The sequence below is a fragment of the Agelaius phoeniceus genome, chromosome 1 (assembly GCF_051311805.1).
Source record: "Agelaius phoeniceus isolate bAgePho1 chromosome 1, bAgePho1.hap1, whole genome shotgun sequence".
In the NCBI taxonomy this organism is placed as follows: Eukaryota; Metazoa; Chordata; class Aves; order Passeriformes; family Icteridae; genus Agelaius; species Agelaius phoeniceus.
The window spans coordinates 137,890,254-137,908,799 of NC_135265.1; the positions used below are offsets into that span (position 1 = coordinate 137,890,254).

General features: G+C 44.8%; 1 protein-coding gene and 1 long non-coding RNA gene across 2 annotated transcripts in view; one reads left to right on the forward strand and one right to left on the reverse strand.

The window, feature by feature from the left end:
- The window catches only part of LOC143695518 (uncharacterized), a 30,521-nt gene extending 18,702 nt beyond the window's left edge, over positions 1–11,819 (reverse strand). Inside the window, exons 1-2 of the long non-coding RNA XR_013184786.1 lie at positions 11,536–11,819; positions 10,924–11,062 (exon numbers count right to left, since the gene is read on the reverse strand). This is a non-coding gene — a long non-coding RNA (uncharacterized LOC143695518). The remainder of the gene's footprint in view (positions 1–10,923; positions 11,063–11,535) is intronic.
- Positions 11,061–18,546, forward strand: part of SAMD12 (sterile alpha motif domain containing 12) — a 175,016-nt gene continuing 167,530 nt past the window's right edge. The window contains exon 1 of the mRNA XM_077188417.1: positions 11,061–11,466. Coding sequence (XP_077044532.1) covers positions 11,091–11,466 — 376 coding nt within the window. The 5' untranslated portion in view covers positions 11,061–11,090. The remainder of the gene's footprint in view (positions 11,467–18,546) is intronic.

Sequence of the window (18,546 nt, forward strand, 5' to 3'; positions counted from 1 at the left end):
CACATAACTCAGATTTTGCTGCTATAGGCTTGCAAAACAGGTGTGTTCAAACTAGTAGAAAAAAGGCAATAAAGTGGAAAAATAAGAGCATAACTAAAAGATTGTTCTTTGCTTTCTTCCTGTGTCTTAAAAATAATGAAGTCATTATAACTGACATTCCTAAAAATAACCTGAAGTAGCAATCTTGTAGAGAAAACACAGATTTCTCACCTGTAAGACATAAAGCTAAAGACTCCTTTTGCCTATTATCCTCAACAAATAATGCTGTGAGAGCTGTTAGGCTCAGAGCATGGTTGCTTACTGTCCTCAAAAATCACATCAGTAATGTGACACCAGCTCAGGCTACTATTCCTTCAGCTACGTGAGTTGAACCAAGAGCATCCACATGGATGGCTGCAGTTTGTTCCTGGTCTGCACACAGAATGTGCTCCTCAGGGCTGAGCACGGCTCAGAACTGTGTCCCTGTGCACTGTGACCTCCAGTGGGTCTGGCTGTGGCCCCACTGAATGCAGGCTGGGCACTGCATGGCCTGCAGCTCCCCTGTCCTGTGTGCTGGGAGGGGCACAGGGTGACGGGCTCAAGGCTACCAGAACCTTCTGAGGGCTACCAGCAGCTTCTGAAGGCCACCAGCACCTTCCACAGGGGGTGAAGGAGGAGAGAACTGAGCAGTTCCCAGCTCTCTGTTGTTCCTGGCCGGCATTTCTGTGCAGCTGGGACAACAAACAGCAAGTACAGAACACTGGGCATAGCCTGTGCCCCAGGGCCCAGGAGGACAGTCACACAGCCTCTGCTGCTCAGTAGGACACTGGACTGTGATGGAAAAGTCTACCACAATGCCATAGTCTGTGGTCATAGATGTCACTGAAAGAATCTCAAAGGACACCAAACACTTGTGTTTAGACAGCTGAGTTGATGCTGGAACCTCTGCACACTAGAGTCACAAACACCACTTGAATTTCTGGGCTTACTGCATGTTTCAGAGCTTCTCCATTGCAATGTGTCAGAGAAGGGCACTTGGGGACACCTTCTGGCTTTGGTACAGCTGCATAATGTCTGCAAGGGCACTTAAGCAATGTACTCAGCCTGCAGTGCTGCTTGGCACTGCTGTCTTCCATGATCTCCCTTGTCCTCTCCCCCAAGGCTTTTCAGCAGCTCACACAAAGCCACTTGCCAAGAGGGGCACAAAATAACTTAAAACTTATTTTCTACTTATCTTTAGGATGGCAAAATCCAACTTTACAATAGAATGGAGTTTTGCAGTTACTATAAAATGCTGGGCTAAGGAAGCAAAATGTCAGGGATTGCAGGAGGTTTCACAGTCATACAGATGGAAATGGAAGAACTTCATGTTCTCTCACTAATTACACTGAAGGAACCTCCTCCCCTGTCCCCAAATAGACCATGTTCACCTCCAAATAATCTTGAGGACAGAAAGAGACAGCAGGCATCTTTGGGCACAGGGAATCTGGGGCCCAGAGAGCTGGAGGGACAGCTCCAAAGGGCCTTGGTGATCTGGGTTTGTTGCTTCTGCTGCTGGGCTATAATGGGAAAGGTGCATTTCCTCCCAGAAACCAGCACCTCTCACATCCCAATTCCTGCTCGGACAGCAGCAGTGCCTAAGCTGCTCACATAGCCATGTGCTGTTCCCCAATCCAGTCTTTTCTCCTGCTAGAACAGGGAAATAAGTATCACTAGGCATTATTTGGGTTATTTATATCACCCCAGCAGTCTGTGACCTATCCTTGGAACTGACAGCAAGACCCATGTACAGCCAATTCAGCCAGTGTGAACAGAGATTTCTGTTCTCCTGAGCTGTGGGTCAACTAACTTGTTCTGGATACTTCACTTGAATCCTTCTATGCCAACCTAATCTAAATCAACTCCATCTACTTTCCTGGGATAATGCTTTGTGTATGTGAGAAAGTAGGAATTGAGGACTTGGCACTCTGAAAGATTGTCTTCATTTGCAATCATTAGTTTAACTTAATACACCTGAATGACTTCATTTGTACTTAGCCTAGCTTTAGGGAGCACTGGCATTCAGGAAGCACCACTCCAGCTACTGGAGTGATTTGATTAGCAGTGCTGAGTGATTAGATTAGCAGAGTGCCTGGACAGACTGTTAATTACTTATTGTCATTCCAGCTGATGTATCCCCACAGCACCAGCAGCTCATGTATTTGCACAGAGAAAACCTGAGCATGCTTATACTCCATGGTTTGTAATTCACTGCCTTGCCTGCAGCCAGTGCTTCTGCTCCCTCAGCTTACATATCAGAGGTCTGTACCAGCTGCAAACTTTATTGTTAGCCTGGACTGGGATCATTGCATGGTGTCAGCAAGAGAAACTATTGGTTCTTTGTCATCACTCCAGCAGAGGCCTATTTCAGATTCTCTGGGTAATGCTGCTTCTGGAGTGATGTTTCTTGGCATGCAAAAGTGCCTCATTGCAGAATACTATAGTTTTTTTGATGCTGTTACAAATGGCAGTTTTCACCATCTCTGAAGTCCTCCTATATTCCAATTATGGCAAAAAAAAGCTTCCTAGGAAATAACCCTAGCCTTAAGTTTGGGGTTCCAGAGACATATGTGCTCACATTCTATTTGTGATCATTTCTGTTCAAGGAAAAATGAAAATAAAGTGAGTAGGAAGTGAAAGTAAGATTTCTCTCTGTGAACCTTGTCCCCTGTTTAAGCTCATTGGTCACCTGGGCTGCTGAAGGCAAGCAAATTCAAAAGGCAGCATTCAAAAAAATGCTGCTTTTCCTCCCTTTGGTGTCTTCTAGGAAATGCAGCCTGAGTGCTTGATGCTTTTGTAGCTAAAGTTCAGTGAGATGGAAACAGACCTATGCTGCTGCTCCTCTGCCAAGAAATAGCAGACATTATGTTTCTCCATATGGAGTAGCGCTCTGAATTATTGTGGAATTCCCTTTCTATTAAAAAGCAAACCAAAATAGCCTGCTCAGAAATAATTGAAAGATTTTTAGGAATGTGGAAGAGGTGTTTTTCCAAGATGCCAAAGACAATTTAATGTTCTATTAGATTATTATAAATTCCCTTGTCCCTACAAGTAGTAAAAGCATGTAATGTAGAAAGGTAAAACATAAAGTAATGCTCTCATAAGGAAAAGTAGCATAAGAAAAAGTAGCTTTGCCCTGCTCCTAGCAGCTGATTTTGCACAGTAAAAGCATAAAATCCTGCAATACTGGACCTACACCTCCTCTGCACTGGGAATTTCACTATATGAGGTGTGAGGCAATGAAAAATCAGGGCCATAATATCCTACTGAGCTTCTGAGTCATCTTATTGCACCGAAGTAAAAGCACTTTAGAAAATACAAGCCATCTGTGATGTTAAATGCAATTATCTGATTTGCCTTAATAAATGCTCAGAAATCACTGCCATCCACTTCAATTTTTCAACACCATTCTGAGTCATCCATAAGCAGGTAAAGGTCATTGTGCTCAGACCTTATCAACTCTGATCATTATCAAGTTATTATTTTCTGCAATAACACAACTGCTTCCCTCCAAATCCAGCACATAAGAGACCTTAAAAGGAGATGTAATTTTTTTAGCTCTGTCCTGGTTTCAGCTTCAGCCATGACAGCTCTGACATTCAGAGGCTCACACTAGGTATATTACATTGAAATCAACACAGTATTGGCTATTACTTATAGCTTCTTCCTACTGGCATCAAGGTAAGTGACAAACATTACTGTTGTTAAAGGTCAGAGCCCAAGCTCTGTATTTCAGATTCCTCATGACTGGAGCTTCTGTATATCAGAAATTATCCAGATATTTCCCTCTTCTATTTGCACAATAATCCTGTCCAAGTGTGAAAGGGGCACTGTGATTGAACCAATTATATATTCTGGTTATAAGAGCATAATGCTCAGGATGTGGCAGCCCCATTGGGCACACACAGATCATGATCTAGGCAGGCTCTGTACAGATGCATCAGTCCCACACTGCACAGGTTCATGTATTTCTTGTCAGGTAGACCTTGAAGAGCTATGGTGCTACCTAAAGCTTTACTTCTTAGAAGTTATTTACATCTGCAACAAAAGTCACAAGTATGAATTTAAAAGCTATGCTGCATAAGTGTAAAAGTTTACAATTGGTGATCAAGAAAAGCTGCATGTGTTACCCAAATCTGAGCACACTGAGCACAAACACCAGTGCACCCCCTATCCAGTGTCTAATATGTGAGTGTAGCAGGAGTGGTTTGAATGCTCAGCCAGTAAAAAACAGTATAGTAGCTCCACTGCAGACCTTGTCCAGGTTCCTCAAAACAGCAGAGAAGAAAATTGCTATAACCAGCAGGAGACACTGTCCAAACATGCAGAGGTGGTGTTAGAAATGCCAAAGCCCACCTGGGGATTTATCTGCATGAAGGACAACAGGAAGAGCTCTACATCTATGTTAAGAGGAAGACTGGGGAAAAAAATAGGCTTCCTACTGAACAGATAACATGCTATAGTGACCAAGTACATCAAAAAAGCCAATGTACTCAATGCCTTCTTCACTTCATCTTTACTTGTAGGACCAGCCTTCAGAAATGACAAGACCCTAGGAGCTGTGAGAACTGACACAAGGAACACAGACCCTGGGGTGGATGAGGAATAAGTCAGGGAACATTTAAACATACTGGATTTATATAAACTCACAGGGCTTGATGGTTTGCACCTGTCAAGTGCTGAGGGAGCTGGCAAACACCAGAGCAAGATGACTCCCAATTATCTTTGAAAGCTCATGGCAATTTGGGAAGATTCCTGATGACTGGAACAGAGCAAATCTGAACAACTACAGGTCAGTTGGCCTTGCCTTGATCCCTGTGAAGGTGATGGAGAAACTAATCTGGGAAACCATTTCCTGTATTTAGGACAGGAATGCCACTGTACTGGAATCCATGGTCAAAAATAGATTTGCACAAGGGAAATCAAGCCTGACTTGACATTCCTGACCTGACAGCCTCCTATGAAGAAATGACTGGCTTTCAGTTCTGTGTCCAATAACACTGTCTTAGAAAACTGATAAAGTACAGGCTAGGTAAGTGGTTGGTGAAGTGGCCCAGAACTGGCTGATAGGCTGAGCTCAGAGGATTGTGATCAGCAGCACAAAGCCCATTGGGAAGGCAGACATGAGTGGTCTACTTCAGGGGCTCATACTGGGGCCATTACAGTTCTGTCATTAGTGAACTGGGATGATGGAACAGTGGGCACCTTCACCAAGAGTGATGATAATCTCAAACTGGAAGAGTGGCTGATACACAGGATGGTTATGCTGCCATTCAGAGGAGTCTGGACATGCTGGAGAGTGTCCACTGAGGACCATGAAGATGATTAAGTAGTACCATCTTCAGGAGTACCTCTTATTCAAGAAGAGGCTAAGAGAGATGGGCCTATTCAGCTCATAGAGGAAAAGTCTTTGGGGGCATCTCATAACTGTGTATAAATACCTGATGGTGGGGAGTAAAGAATGTGGAAACAGATTCCTCTCAGCAGTGTCTCAGAAACAAGGCAATGGCCACAAACTGAAATACAGAAAATTCCATTTAAATGAAAAAAAGAAACTGAGGAGAGACATCAAACACTGGAGCAAGTTGCCCAGAAAGGCTGTGCAGTATCCACCCTTGGCAACACTCAAACCAAAATAGACATGGTCCTGAGCAACCTGCTCTAGTTGCCCCTGCTCTGAGCACAGGTTTAAATTAGATGAGCCCTAGAGCTGCCTTCCACCACCAATGGCTCTGTAATTCAGTACTTGCAGGTTACTTACACCACTGAATTGTTCCAGGCCACATCAAGTTGCAGTTCAGCAAACAACAGCATTAGTCAGGAGTGTTTAAACAAGTTACTCAACTGTTTGCCAACTGGTCACATGGACCTGCTATAGTAGACTGCTCCTCTAGTTCTGTTTAAATACACATCCTCTATTAAGTATGGTTCTTCCATTTTTTATGAGGAACTCTTATGTGGTAGGGTTCAGTGATTCACACTCTCCAATCATGAGCAAGGAGGGCACTCAATGTGTTACTTTTCTCTGCAGGAAAGGGACACAAACACTTTTCAGGAGAGCACAAATCTCATTCACTGCATTTAGATCTCCAGTACCAACTAACATGTCTGAGGCTATCACTGAAACAGCCAAACTCTGCATCAGTGACACTAGCCTCTCTTGCTCCCACCTCACACCATGCAATTCCTCGTGCTACCACACTGTTTGGGCAGCCACCAGAGAATGAGAACAGGGAACTCATGGGTGTAGCACTCAACAGGCTTTGCACTAGTATTTAGAAGAAAGGAAGGCTTTCAAGGTTAATGATAGCAGGAAGGTAAATCCACCACTTTAGATAGAAGTGCTAGTCCAGGGCAACTGAAGGTATTCATGAGATCACAGCATGATTCAGGGTAAAAGGAAGCACAAGAGGTCTGTAGCCCAATCTCCTGCTCCAAGCAGGATCAGGTGCAAGATCCAAGCAGGTTGTTTATGGCTTTGTGCCCGTGGGGGCTTGGGAATCACTAAGGATGGTGGCTGCAAAGCTTTTCTGACCACCAACCTGCTCCTAAAAATTACTGTCCACCAGGTGAAAAAGGGTTTCCTTATACACAGCCTGAACCTCTTTTTTCAGTCCATGCCCAGTTTCTCCCAGCCTTGCCCCATACACGAGTGGAAAAGCCTGACTCAAAAAGCTGCCATGTGAGGCAATCACAGCTGTGGTCTCTGCCTGCAGCCCTGCTGCTGCTTTTGGACTCTGCTGCTGGGAGAGTTGTCACAAACTTGCTTTGAGAGGAGAATCTGTGGCATGTTTCCACATTTGTATAAAAATTATCTGTAGTTTACCATAAAGCAATGAATGGAATAACCCATCAAAACATTTGATGATAGCAAAAGTCAGTACCATTCTTTGTGCATAAGACATAGGTATAATTGAAAAGTGGAATTAACTTCACACTTATAACAGGAGTGACGTTTTTATATAGTGCTCTCTGCCTCAGACATGTACAGATCATATTAACCCACCCACTTCCCTTCCCTGATCTTCTATCAAATGAAGTGAAACACAAAAATTCTATGAATCTTCTGGGTATTTTAACATTCACATACCATTTCTTCCTTGAAATTGAGGGCAGGGAACATGATTCTTGAAGAATATTTTAATTAATTTTAAAAAATAAATTAATAAGTGAAAAAAAAATCAGAGAAAACACCAGATAATGCTACAGTAATGATAAAACTCACCTTCCAGACATCTTGTGATTTTTTTCAGTCTCCTACAAATCCCTAAATGCACTTTCTGTAGTATTATGGATTATCATGCAAAATATTTTTGACAATTAGGAAATGTAGATGTGTAATATGAGCAATACTCAAAGTATATTCCAGCAACAGTATAAACAAAGAATATTAATTATGTAATTAGACTATTACACTAGTAAAACCTGAATTTCATTGCCTTAGTACATATTACATATATTTTAAACATGTTCATCTATATTTTCCTTGCCTAATAGCTCTTCTGAAGTAATTCTCAGACACCAGAATACTCCTTCTTAACATTAACCCTACACTTTGACATCTACCATACCTTGGGTCATTTTGTGGTAGTAAGCCTGGATCCACTCTAGCATAAGAATCTGTTTCCATGGATCAGAGCATGGGACTTACACCAAAAGTCTGTTTCTTCCCTTTTCTCAGTATATGCTTACATGGTTAAAAAATTTAATTAAAAAAACCAAACAAACCAAACACCTGTGCACCCAGCATTTTCTCCCTGTGCCTTTCATGTATTTGCATGAGTCTCAGCAGGTTTCTTAGGAAATGCCACTTCTTAGAGAAAAAAAGAGAATCCAGAGAAACCCCACACCCTCCTCCTTTCATTCCCGATCTGACACCCATTATTCCCCAGGCTCTTTTTTCAGCTATGTGGCTGACTCTGTCAAAGGAAAGGGAATCAGAGGGGAATTTTCTACTCACTGCTTCCACACCTGAATTTCCACCTACCCCCTTCACTGTGGTGCCCACAAAACTTTCTTGTTTTTCATTAGCAAACAAGTGCAGCTCCTGGCCTAGGGTGTGTGCTGAGAGTGTGTGTGAACCATCTACAGCCCTTCCCTTTTCTTGTTCCCTCCACCTACAGCCCTCTGTACTGGCAGAGGCACTGCAGTGGAAAGCCCCACTTCTCCTTCCCCATCAGTATCAAACCTGTGTAGTCCTACACATGTTCCTCCCACACCTTCTCCCTATCTCAACATACTTCTCATCAGTTACCTTTGAAATACACACCCATTTCCATGTATTCCTTCCCTGGAATATCCAAGGCAATATAAGAGTCCAGTTACTCAAATTTTAGGCAGATGGTGTGGTCCTGTTTCTGTCATACTTGAGTTTGACGACAAACTTTGAGTGGTTTTTATCTCACCATCACAGTTTAGGCCCACTCAGCTAAGCAAATCACAGCCAAAAATATTCAGACACGGCTGTGCTGCTCTTCACTGCCAGAGACACGTGGTGCCTGACTCGGGGTCAACGATTTTCAGATGTTTCTTAAACTGTTCCCAAAAAACTTCTCCTGTGCGTGTGGTTTGGGCACCAAAAATAATCATGTTTTAAAATCTTGGGGCACAATGATGTGGCAGAAGTACCTCATTAACAAGATCATCAGATGAAGATGAGTGAGAATTTCAGTGTTTTACAGAAAAGACTTAGGAGCACAAGGGGTTGCCTAAAGCTAAATGACTGTTGAATTTCTGAAAGGTGAAAGGGGAATAAAAAGAGAAAAATGAAGATGGATGATGTGAAGTGTGCAAGTCTAACATCTTGTTTAGACTTCAGAACTCTTGCAGTAGGGCAATGCTGTTGATGGACATTCATCAACTCTACTTTCATCTGATGTTAGCTGGCAGAAGTCCTATTCAGAAATAATTAGAATGGCTAAGGAGCCTCTGGTCAGTATTGCTTTTTCATCTGGTGACCCAGGGAAAGTACACAGCAAACTGACTGTGGCTGTGACAAACCAAGTCTGTTTAAAGGAAGTTTGCTACACTTATAAGAGAAAGTTTAGAAGAAATCTCTCTGAAGTGAGGCAAGGTAAAATGAGAAGCAAGGAAACAAGGCAGAGACAGCAAGAAACAGCTCTTTCTGAGCCAAGAAATACAGACTTTTTCTACACTGTAATTTAGCAGGGTGTTTTAAGAAAGTTAGCTCACTCTCACCTCATGCTTCTGAAAGCTCTTCTCAAAACATATTGTACTTTACCATAGATTAATTAAAACAATTAATGCACCCCCTTGAATCAATTCACAGGCTCTTTTCTCTAATGAACAACATACACTAAATTACAATTTGTCTAGTTTTGACCAGAATTTGTTAAGTTTCTGATGGTTTTAGTTACTGTTAAATATTACATTTCACTAGCTATGAGGTACCACACACTACACCTTTTAACATCTGCCATGCCTTATTTGCTATCTAGTCACAGTCATAATTTTGCTGTTCTTCAGCAGGCATGAAGTTGTAATTAAAAACTACAGGGCTGTTTAAAGGGCTTAGTAAAATTGATTAAATGATCCCCATCACGGGGATGTCCTCTGGGTCCAGAGCTGAAATGTAGTTACCAGTCAGAAATTCAGCATACTAATGGGGACAGGACTCCAGTGCTCCATGTCCATGCCACATTTAGTTCTGAGCCTTGATTTATTCCCTCTATGGCTCCCAACTCATTCCACACAAGAAAGCACTGCTTCACATATGCATTAGCCAGGTAATTACTCCAACATATCTCCAGATATTGTCACAGTCAAATAAATGACTAATATTTGAATACATGAGCTTAATACAAAATGTTATCAAAAATCACAGAAGCTTATTATGCATTGAAGGCTGTATGTGTGTATTACATATATTTGAAAACTGGGATATCTAGGAATAAAAAACTGGGATATCCTATTTTCTCCACAGAAAGCATGTGAACATCAGTCTATTCTGCCAGCATATGGATCAGGTGTGTGACTGTACTGCACTTGGGAGCACCAGCATATCCTCTCAATTGTTTTACTTATAATGCACTGTGAGTGTGCCTATCACTTTGCAAACACATGAACAACAAGGCTGCTGCTCCAGGACACTTGCACAACATCTGGACTCATGTACAACACAAATGCTAATAGTTCAGGTGTTTATGAGAGCAAACAACAAGTCAGGTCTTCAGGGCAAAGTTGGTAATTAGAAGGCTTTTGGAAAAAGTTGGGCTTCAAGACATTTCTTATAGGCTCTGAGTTTCCTTCATAAAATAAATGAAGACCCAATTTTTAATTAATTTAAATATTTCAAGGATGTCAAAATTCCTGGGGTTTGTGCTCATATTATGAATATACAACATGCATATTCCCTTGCATATTGTATATTCTTGCACTCTTAATTTGAGGTTTGTTTTGAAAAAATAACCTGTCACAAATAACACTTATTAGCCACAATAGCCACTACTAACAAAAAGAACATGTAGCACTGTTTTCATGCCCTGTCTGGGTTTGCCCTTTCATACTCAGTCCCTTTGCTGTTATTCTCTTGATTTTAATGACATAACTTTGGTGAGTAGAGTAACTCATAGACTGTTTCTGAGTAGTTAATATTTACTGATACACTTAAAATGAAAAAATGTCTACTTCTGAACGGAAAAAAAAAAATCTTCAAAATCTTTCTGATATCTAAACTAAAACTGAGACGTGCACAAGCCCACAGCTGTCTCCCAGGACAGATCCCGAGGACGGCAGGCTGTTTGGTGTAAGATTTCTGGGCACCTGAAGCAATGACTCTGCTACTGTGTCCCTGATCTCCTTCGTTTTTGGGATTTGTTGTAGGACCTGTCAGAGTGGGTAAGATGGACAAAAGCTGAGGGCCTGACTCGAGGCTGAGGTGCTGACCGATAGCTCCCGGTGCTGTGTGCGCCTTTTTCTTTCCCTGCGGACAAACTCCTCCGGCCGGCCAGGGAGTGCGGTGGGGTGGGACGGGGACAGGTCGGGCTTATCCTGGAGCCGTCAGCCTGTCTGAGATCCTGAAATCCTGGAGAGAAACATCCCGGAGCTGTGAAATGAAGCTTCCTGGGGCAGGGTGCCCGCGCTGTCCCTCTCCCCCACAAGCCCCGTGGGGGTCCGCAGCCCCGCCGCCTCTCTCAGCCCACGGCCGGTCCCCGTGCTGCCCTCCGTGCCGCCGGGGACAGGGGAGGCGCCCCGGGGCCCCGCCGGCGGCAGGGAACGCGGGTGCCTGGCCGGGCGCCCGTTTCCCGGGACTACGTTTCCCAGAGATCCGCGGCGCGGCCCCGCCCGCTGTCAGCGAGCGCTGCAGGTTGATCGCCGCGGCTGCAGATGAGCGGAGCCCGCGCGGGCGGGGGGGCGGCCGGGGCAGCGCCGCCGGGGCCGGGTCGGCGGCCGGCGCACTATGCGAGGCCGGGAGGATGGCGGTGGAAGGTAAGGGCTTCGCGTCCCCTGCCCGCCGCCCCCGGGGTCCCTCCCCTGTCTCCTCCCCCGGGCACTCACCTGCGCCGTGGCGGGGCCGCCCCGGCCCGGCCGGGTCCGGCGGGACAGCGGCGTCCGCCGGCGGGGCCACTGTGCCCCCCGCTGCCTCGGCCTCGCCGCGGGGCATCCCCGGCCCCCGCGCACCTCGGCCCGCCCGCCCGCAGCGCCGCGGCTGCCCCGGGCCAGGTGCCGTGGAGCCGGGCCGCGGCTGCCGCCCCCGCCCGCGGCGGGGTGGGCGGCAGGGGCTGCCCGGAGGCTTCGCTCGGCAACTTCCCGCCGGGCCCGGAGGTGCCGCCTCTCCCGGCAAGGGCGGCCGACCTGCGCCGCCTCGCTCCGGAGCGGCCCCGGCCCCGCGCTCAGCCCGGGCGCCTCCCCCGCCCCGCCGCCGGTCGCTCTCCCGCGGGCGCCGAGGCGCCGCCGTTCCTCGCTGCTGTCCGGATCCCCGAAGTGCCCCCAGACCGCGATGCCCACGAAGCTCCAGCGTGCCCCGCATGGGCGCAGAGCTGTGCTCGGCCCCTCCTTCCCTGAGAGGGATGGAGAAGCCAAAGGGCCGAGATGCTCAGCTCCTGGGCAGCCGGGAGCTGTGAGGTGTTCACAAGGTGCCTGGCTCCTGGGGAAGTACCCCGGTAAATGAGGCGATAGCTACCAAGCCCTTGACAAGTGGATGCTTTGCTAGGTCTTCAGTAAATGCTGGGCTCCCTTCAGCCTTCTAACACTGGCTGTGTGTTCCTTTTCCATTGAATCTTTTGGGAAGTTGGAGAAGACAGGTGTATGAGAAAAGGCAAATCTGCCTTCCTGCTGTCTGCTTCCAAGATTCACTCGGTGTTCTAGTGCTTTAGACTGAGGCAGTGACAGTCCTGGGTTTGCGCCTCATCTTGTTTTATTCGGCGCCCTTGAGAAAATTTAAGAATCCTGTGTAAAACCAGCCATCTGACCTCTTCTCCTGTGCTTAATTTAGTGTCTCCTGTGCTTAATTTAGTGTATGACAGTATTTTTGTGTGTTCATCTTGTGACTACCATGAGTTTTGTTTCTCAGTTATGCTGAAATCTTCAGTTCCATCAGATACGCTTGCTTTATTGCTGAAAATCATGCTGTAGCTGTCTTTTGCTGAGTACCCAAGTGAGCAGTGCAAATGATGGTCCAGCAAAAACTTAAACGTCCTGGAAGCAATGGGGAGCTTAACATCCCTGAAAAACAGCTTCCTGTGCAAATTCAAATAAAGATAAGCAAGACCACTGTGTCTCAAAAGGTGTCTGTCAACATCCCAAGTTGTTCATCCTAAGTGTAAACCTCTCCCTAAGGCAAGCATTTGTTAGGCACAGGCTGCTTTACTGAATGGCAGTTTTGAAGACTGGAATGATACAAAGAAGGAATGTAGTGGTCCTGAATAAAAGCATTACTTTGGTGGCAAAAGCATAATGACATGAACTGGGCATGCGTGCCCGGTAGTGGGTAAGTAAGTAAATGAAATGGACTGCCATGCACCAGATGGTTCATATGCCAGCAGCAACCCCTGTTTCAGTGTGCTCACTAATGTCATCCTACTTTATTTACTTGAAGTCCTTCTCAGTCTGTTTGCTAGATCTTTTCAGGTCTGTAATAATTCCTGTCATATCTGCAGTGCCCTCCATCTGAGAATCTCTAAAAGCTTTGTAAATATTAATGAAGGAAAGCTCTGCTAAAGCTTTGGGAAGCAGTGCCTTTCCCTTCTCCTGAGATGGAATTTTTTCTTTAACTCCTTCTTCCCATTTCCTTCCCCCAGGATGCATCCTGCTGTGGTGTGTCAGAACAGGCATTCTTGTCTCTGTGTTCTGCATTCCTCCCATTTTGTTTTTTTCTCCCTCAACTTTCTTGCCTTTGCACGATTCTGTTGCCCTCACACTAACACAGCACTATGACTATTTCAGCACAAGTAGCATGTGGCTGTGACTGCTTTGTGTGTTTATAGTGCATTCACATTTCAGGCCTCTTATTATCCATCATTTTATGTTGGAGCCCTGTTTCCTTGTGTGATTGTGCTTAGAAGCTTGCCTTTCTCTTAATGCACCTAGGGCCTTGTTGGAGCCCTAGGTGTGAGCTGTGTTCTGTTCCTGAACTGTGACTTTTGGCAAGGAACATTATGAAGCTGTGGCATTACAGCTTCTGTTTGGAAAGCTGAGAGGTTACATGTTCCTCATGACTCCAGTCATCACATTGTACAGACCCTGCTTTAGTCTAAAGTAGAGTTGCCATTGAATCTTCTAAATAGATACTTAGGAGAAAAATGTCCTGGACTCAGGAAGAGCAGACAGTTGGGATTTTTTTGTTTTCTGTTTGTTTGATTTGTTTGTTTTCTTTGGAAGCATGCCTTCCTGGTTTGCAGCTTGTGATCTTGAGAATATAACCTGCTGTACAACAGTTTTGGAAGCTTGGAAATAAGGTTTAAACTGAGGTTGTCTGGCCTTCCAGTCTCTGCAGTAGTCAGCTGGGAGCCTGGCTAGGATGGACTTCCTGGGTCTTTATTTTCCTTATAGAGTGATTCAAGGCCTTTGAATGGTTGGGCCAACTGGCTTCTTGTGCAGACTTGGGGGTGGCTCTGGGATGCAGCTGGGGGAGTGGGAAGGTCCCTGGGGCACAGGGGAGGCAGGAGGCAGGGATTCTGCAGCACGGGAGTTCCTGGCTGGAGCCAACATCCTGCCCCACCAGCTCCACCGGGGCTATTGTTCTATGGAAACTGCCTGTTTGTCAGCTTCAGCCATGAACCCAGAGTCTTTGTTTTGTTTTTCCTTTCAGAAATGCTCTGCGTGGCTAAGGTGAAAATATTTTGTAGCTTACACTTTTTGGAAAGTCTTTGAAAAATTTATTATATCTAAAAATGCTGAAATCTTCCTCAAATCTGATTATTTTAAAGCTGTCTTAGTATGGTGTGCTGGGGTTTAGCAATGTCAACAAATGTCCATCTGTTTACTTCAGGAAAATATCCAAACTTTTTTACTGGGATAGCTGACAGTGGTAGACTTGCATATATGAGGTAGGAATTTGGAGAATACTTCAGTTCTTTGCCAGTTATATATAATATATTCTTTAGTGTCCCAAAAGAGTTTATGGGGACTGGGAGGTCCTTTGGGCTGTATAGTGCCAGTGCTTCCAGACTGATGAAAGGGTTGGTGTGTGTGTATGAGGAAAGTGAGTTTGCACTCCTTAATATGAGCCCGTTGAGATGGCAGCACTGCCAAGGTAAGTCTATTTTTAGACTCAACAGTTTTGACAATGTTCCTTTAAGTGTTTTTTCTCCTTCTAGTAAGAATGAAAGAACTAGGTCAGAGCCAGTAGAAAAAGGCTTTTGATCTCTGCAACAGTGTTCTCTTTTTTTTTTTCCTTTTCAGTTTGCTCTTGTGCAGCAGAGGTAAAGGGGAAAAGAGAAATGGTGATTTCTTCCCCCCCCCCCCCCCCCCCCCCCCCAGTGTTTATTGCACAGGAAGGTGAAAGCCTGACAGCACCCATCAGATGATGTCTGCATGCAGGTGATCCCACACAGTTCTGTTGGATCCCCTGCAGCTCTGATCTGTGGTGTTTTTGAGATTCCTTTGCAAAGAAAAGTGCTAATTATTTCATGGAGCTCTTTCATGGTAAGTGTTTAATGAAATTTGGTCTAACACCTTTCTTGCTGTGTATAGGCTTTGGAAAGTGCCACATAGATTTGTTGCAGGTTTCCTCCTGGAAGTTTATGTAAACTTCCAGTCTCCTATGGCTCTGGATCTTCCTATGGGACTGTGGGTTTTACTAAGTGGAGCCTTGCTGACATAAAATGACAATGACTGGCCTTACCCCTTGGTAAGGCCAGTCTTAAGGAGACTAAGACTCAAAGGAGGTTAGGGTGTTCTGTGGAATGGCATCCATGTTGACTGCTGCAGAACTGAAGTTATTTGCAGCTTGTAACCAACTTCTATCAGAGTGATCCTGTGGATTTCAACTATGTGGTGTACCTTGGTTGAACGCCTGCAGTGCCTAGCAACTCCATGGATATTGAATGCTGCCATGTGTTTCTTCAGAGACTTGAAATATGGTGAGCTCATAGATGTGCTATGCTAACTCTGCCAAGAATGTCAAAGCAAGTTCAGGATCACCCAGAGGACAGCTTTGAAGCAGCTTTCAGTGTAGGTACCTATCATGCTGTTCCAGGGTGTGCCCAAAAGTACAACTCTTCTGACAGGTATTCAGTTACTCAACTTCGCCTTATTCCTACACCCACTTTGAGCTCAGACTGGATATGTCTCCATATCTGAGTTGCCAGGGAATGTGATCCAGTAGATGGTGTTTCAGCACACTTACTTGCCTATGGAGTAAAGAAGTAACAAGCCCTGTGATTCAAAAATAGCACGTTTCTGTCATGTTTTTGGTATCTTCGGTAATTTCTAACCACTTCTTAGCCTGAGGGATTCAGACATGTGGCTTGGAAATAGCTGCCAGTTGGAAGCAGGACAGAGAGAGACAACTCATTTCAACTCTCCAGGTGAAACAGTCACATTGGGTCATAGTAGAGGAGATAGATAACACCAATGCTGGAGGTGTATTGGACAGTGAGGCATGCGATTTGAACATCAGCCTTTAGTCTTGAGTTCTGTGTGTCACTTTCTGACCATTTTTTGCAAAAATGCATCAGCAATTATGGGATGCCAGACTGGAAGATACATCTCATCCACATTTAAGTGGCAGCCTCCTTGTTGGGCTGTAACATCTACCCCTTTATTTCTTGCTCAACAACAGCTCTACCTCCCACCCACCCCCACATTGTGCATACAGCTTCATGGCTGTGTGCTTCTCTGCTTTGAACCACTGCTTTGAACCACCACTCTTCTGCTTAGAGCTTTCCAATCTCTGTTGCTGCATTTGAAGGGGGGACTGTGAGCTGAAGTTCAGAAGGTGCACTCCATTGTGGGGGTTGGAGGCCCCAAAATGAAGCTGTACCAACAAAGAATCGCCCTGCAATGGAGGGTCTTTGTGTGTATTCAGCTTGAGTGGAGGGTGGATATTATGGAAGTTATGTGATCATTTTACCCTCCCTGAATCAAGGTACCAAGTATAGACTTGATGTGACGCTTTGTTCCTTTGGATGAAATTTGGTTGTAGGATAAGAGTGTTTCTTGAAACTTAGAAGTACTTCATATCAGCCAGTTTAGATACAGTTCCTTGAGTGTTTGACCTTACCCTTTAAAGTACATGGAAGACTTAGAAGCTCAAGGAGGACACTGATTAATAGAAATTTACTGGTTCAGTATAATTGAATACCATCCTAAGGTTAAAACTTGTCCAGTGGTGGCAATATGAATGCAAATGGAAGGAGTTATGCTTTGAAAGTTTGTGTGCTTTCTCCACCAAGAAGGGAATGCAAGTGAGCAAATGACAAGAGTTAGACTTTGGATGCATTTCCTAATGTACTACTGGAAAGTATTGACAAAACCTGTAGTGACATTGTAAGAGCTCATGTTTACTGCTTAATTGGAAACTGTAAAGTAGAACTTTTCTTAAGGGTTTTTGGAGGGGTTTTTTTTGTTCTTCTGTTATGTCCAAGCATGGCAGGCAACATTCAAGGAGGTTGTGTAGCTTTGATGCTCTCGTTTACAGCTAAGTGTGTGAGGCCAAGACAAGCTGCTCAGAGCCAGTCTCTGGTGCTTTCCAGTATTGCTGTGTCACAAGGGCTGTGGCAGGAGAACAGCAGGGACGGGCTCAGAGCAAGGCACTGCAGCTGGATAGTGTCAGAGTTGCAGGCTGGTGCTGGTTGTTGAGTTGATAAGCATGGAGAGCTTTCTGTCCAAAGCATCTTCTGTGCAGGCTTGCTGGTGGGTGCAGAACTCGGTGTCTGTAGAGCACTGTAAGTTTTACTTTTGCCCATTGGTCTCTGAAAGTAATACAGCTAGTTTGCAGAGGTAGTAGAGCTGTTAAAAGGCTGCTTTTCAGTTCACTCAGTATTGAGTCTGTGGGTCTGTTGGGATAGTGTGCCTGGTTTTGGAGCCAATTTTCTCTGTTGTCCTGACTGAGACAGCTTTACCTTCTTGTGCCCTGTTTTGTCTCTTGACTTGTCTCTTCTTATGTCCAGACTGTGTGATCTCTAATGCATTGCTCCTTTCTGTGAGCAAGAGACACTCAGAATTTAAAACTGAGCAATCCTGTTGTTGGGTATTTCTCATGAAAGCTGTTGCCTTTGAATGGATACAGGTATTTACCCTTGCAGATTAACAATTGAACAGCTCAGCCCTCAATTATCTGCTCAAAACATGCAGAGAATGTAGAGGGAGTAGTTCTGGAAGGTGCCAAAGGCAAAAGAGCTAAAAAATGGAGTAATTTTGAGGTCTTCTGAAACTGTCTGGTTGGTGCTGGTCAAAATAGCAAATAAGATCTCAAGAACTATGAGGAGAGCTCTGAACAAGGCAAGGAGAGCTCTGAACAATGTTTCTGTATCATTGCATATTGCTCTTGTATTGTCAATGCTCCCTGCAGCTTTTGCTTGCCACACCCTAAAAGAAGGAGAGGACTGGAAAAATAGGGAAAAAACAAGTCAGCTGGTCAGAGACATGGTGTGTTCTCTGAAGGCAGGTTACAGATACTATCATTCTTTAGCTTGGAAAAGAGATGAGCAGGTTACAAAGAATCTGAATCTTTAGCTTGGAAAAGAGATGACCATGGAGAGAATCCTTAGGTCTTGATGAATGGTGTGGAGAAGGTGGAAGAAGGAACTAGGGCACAAGGCAGAACAATGAAGCTGTGGGGTTTTGTGCTTTAAATTAAAAAAGGAAATAGTTTTTCATATAATACAAGGGTTCCCCAAGTGCACTTTTAACCTTGGGGGTCATTCCTAATGTGCCAAGGCTGGATCACTTCATGTACGCCCTGCTCTCAGGCTGTTCCTTAAGCAGTGGCATAAAGGGCTAAACTTCTAGTCTGACCCAGCTTGATGACTTTTATGACAAAGTCTAGCTCATCTGCTGTGTGTCCAGAACAATTCTACTCACCACAAGAATTTGATTTGCATTGAGTAGCTGAGAGGGAAATTT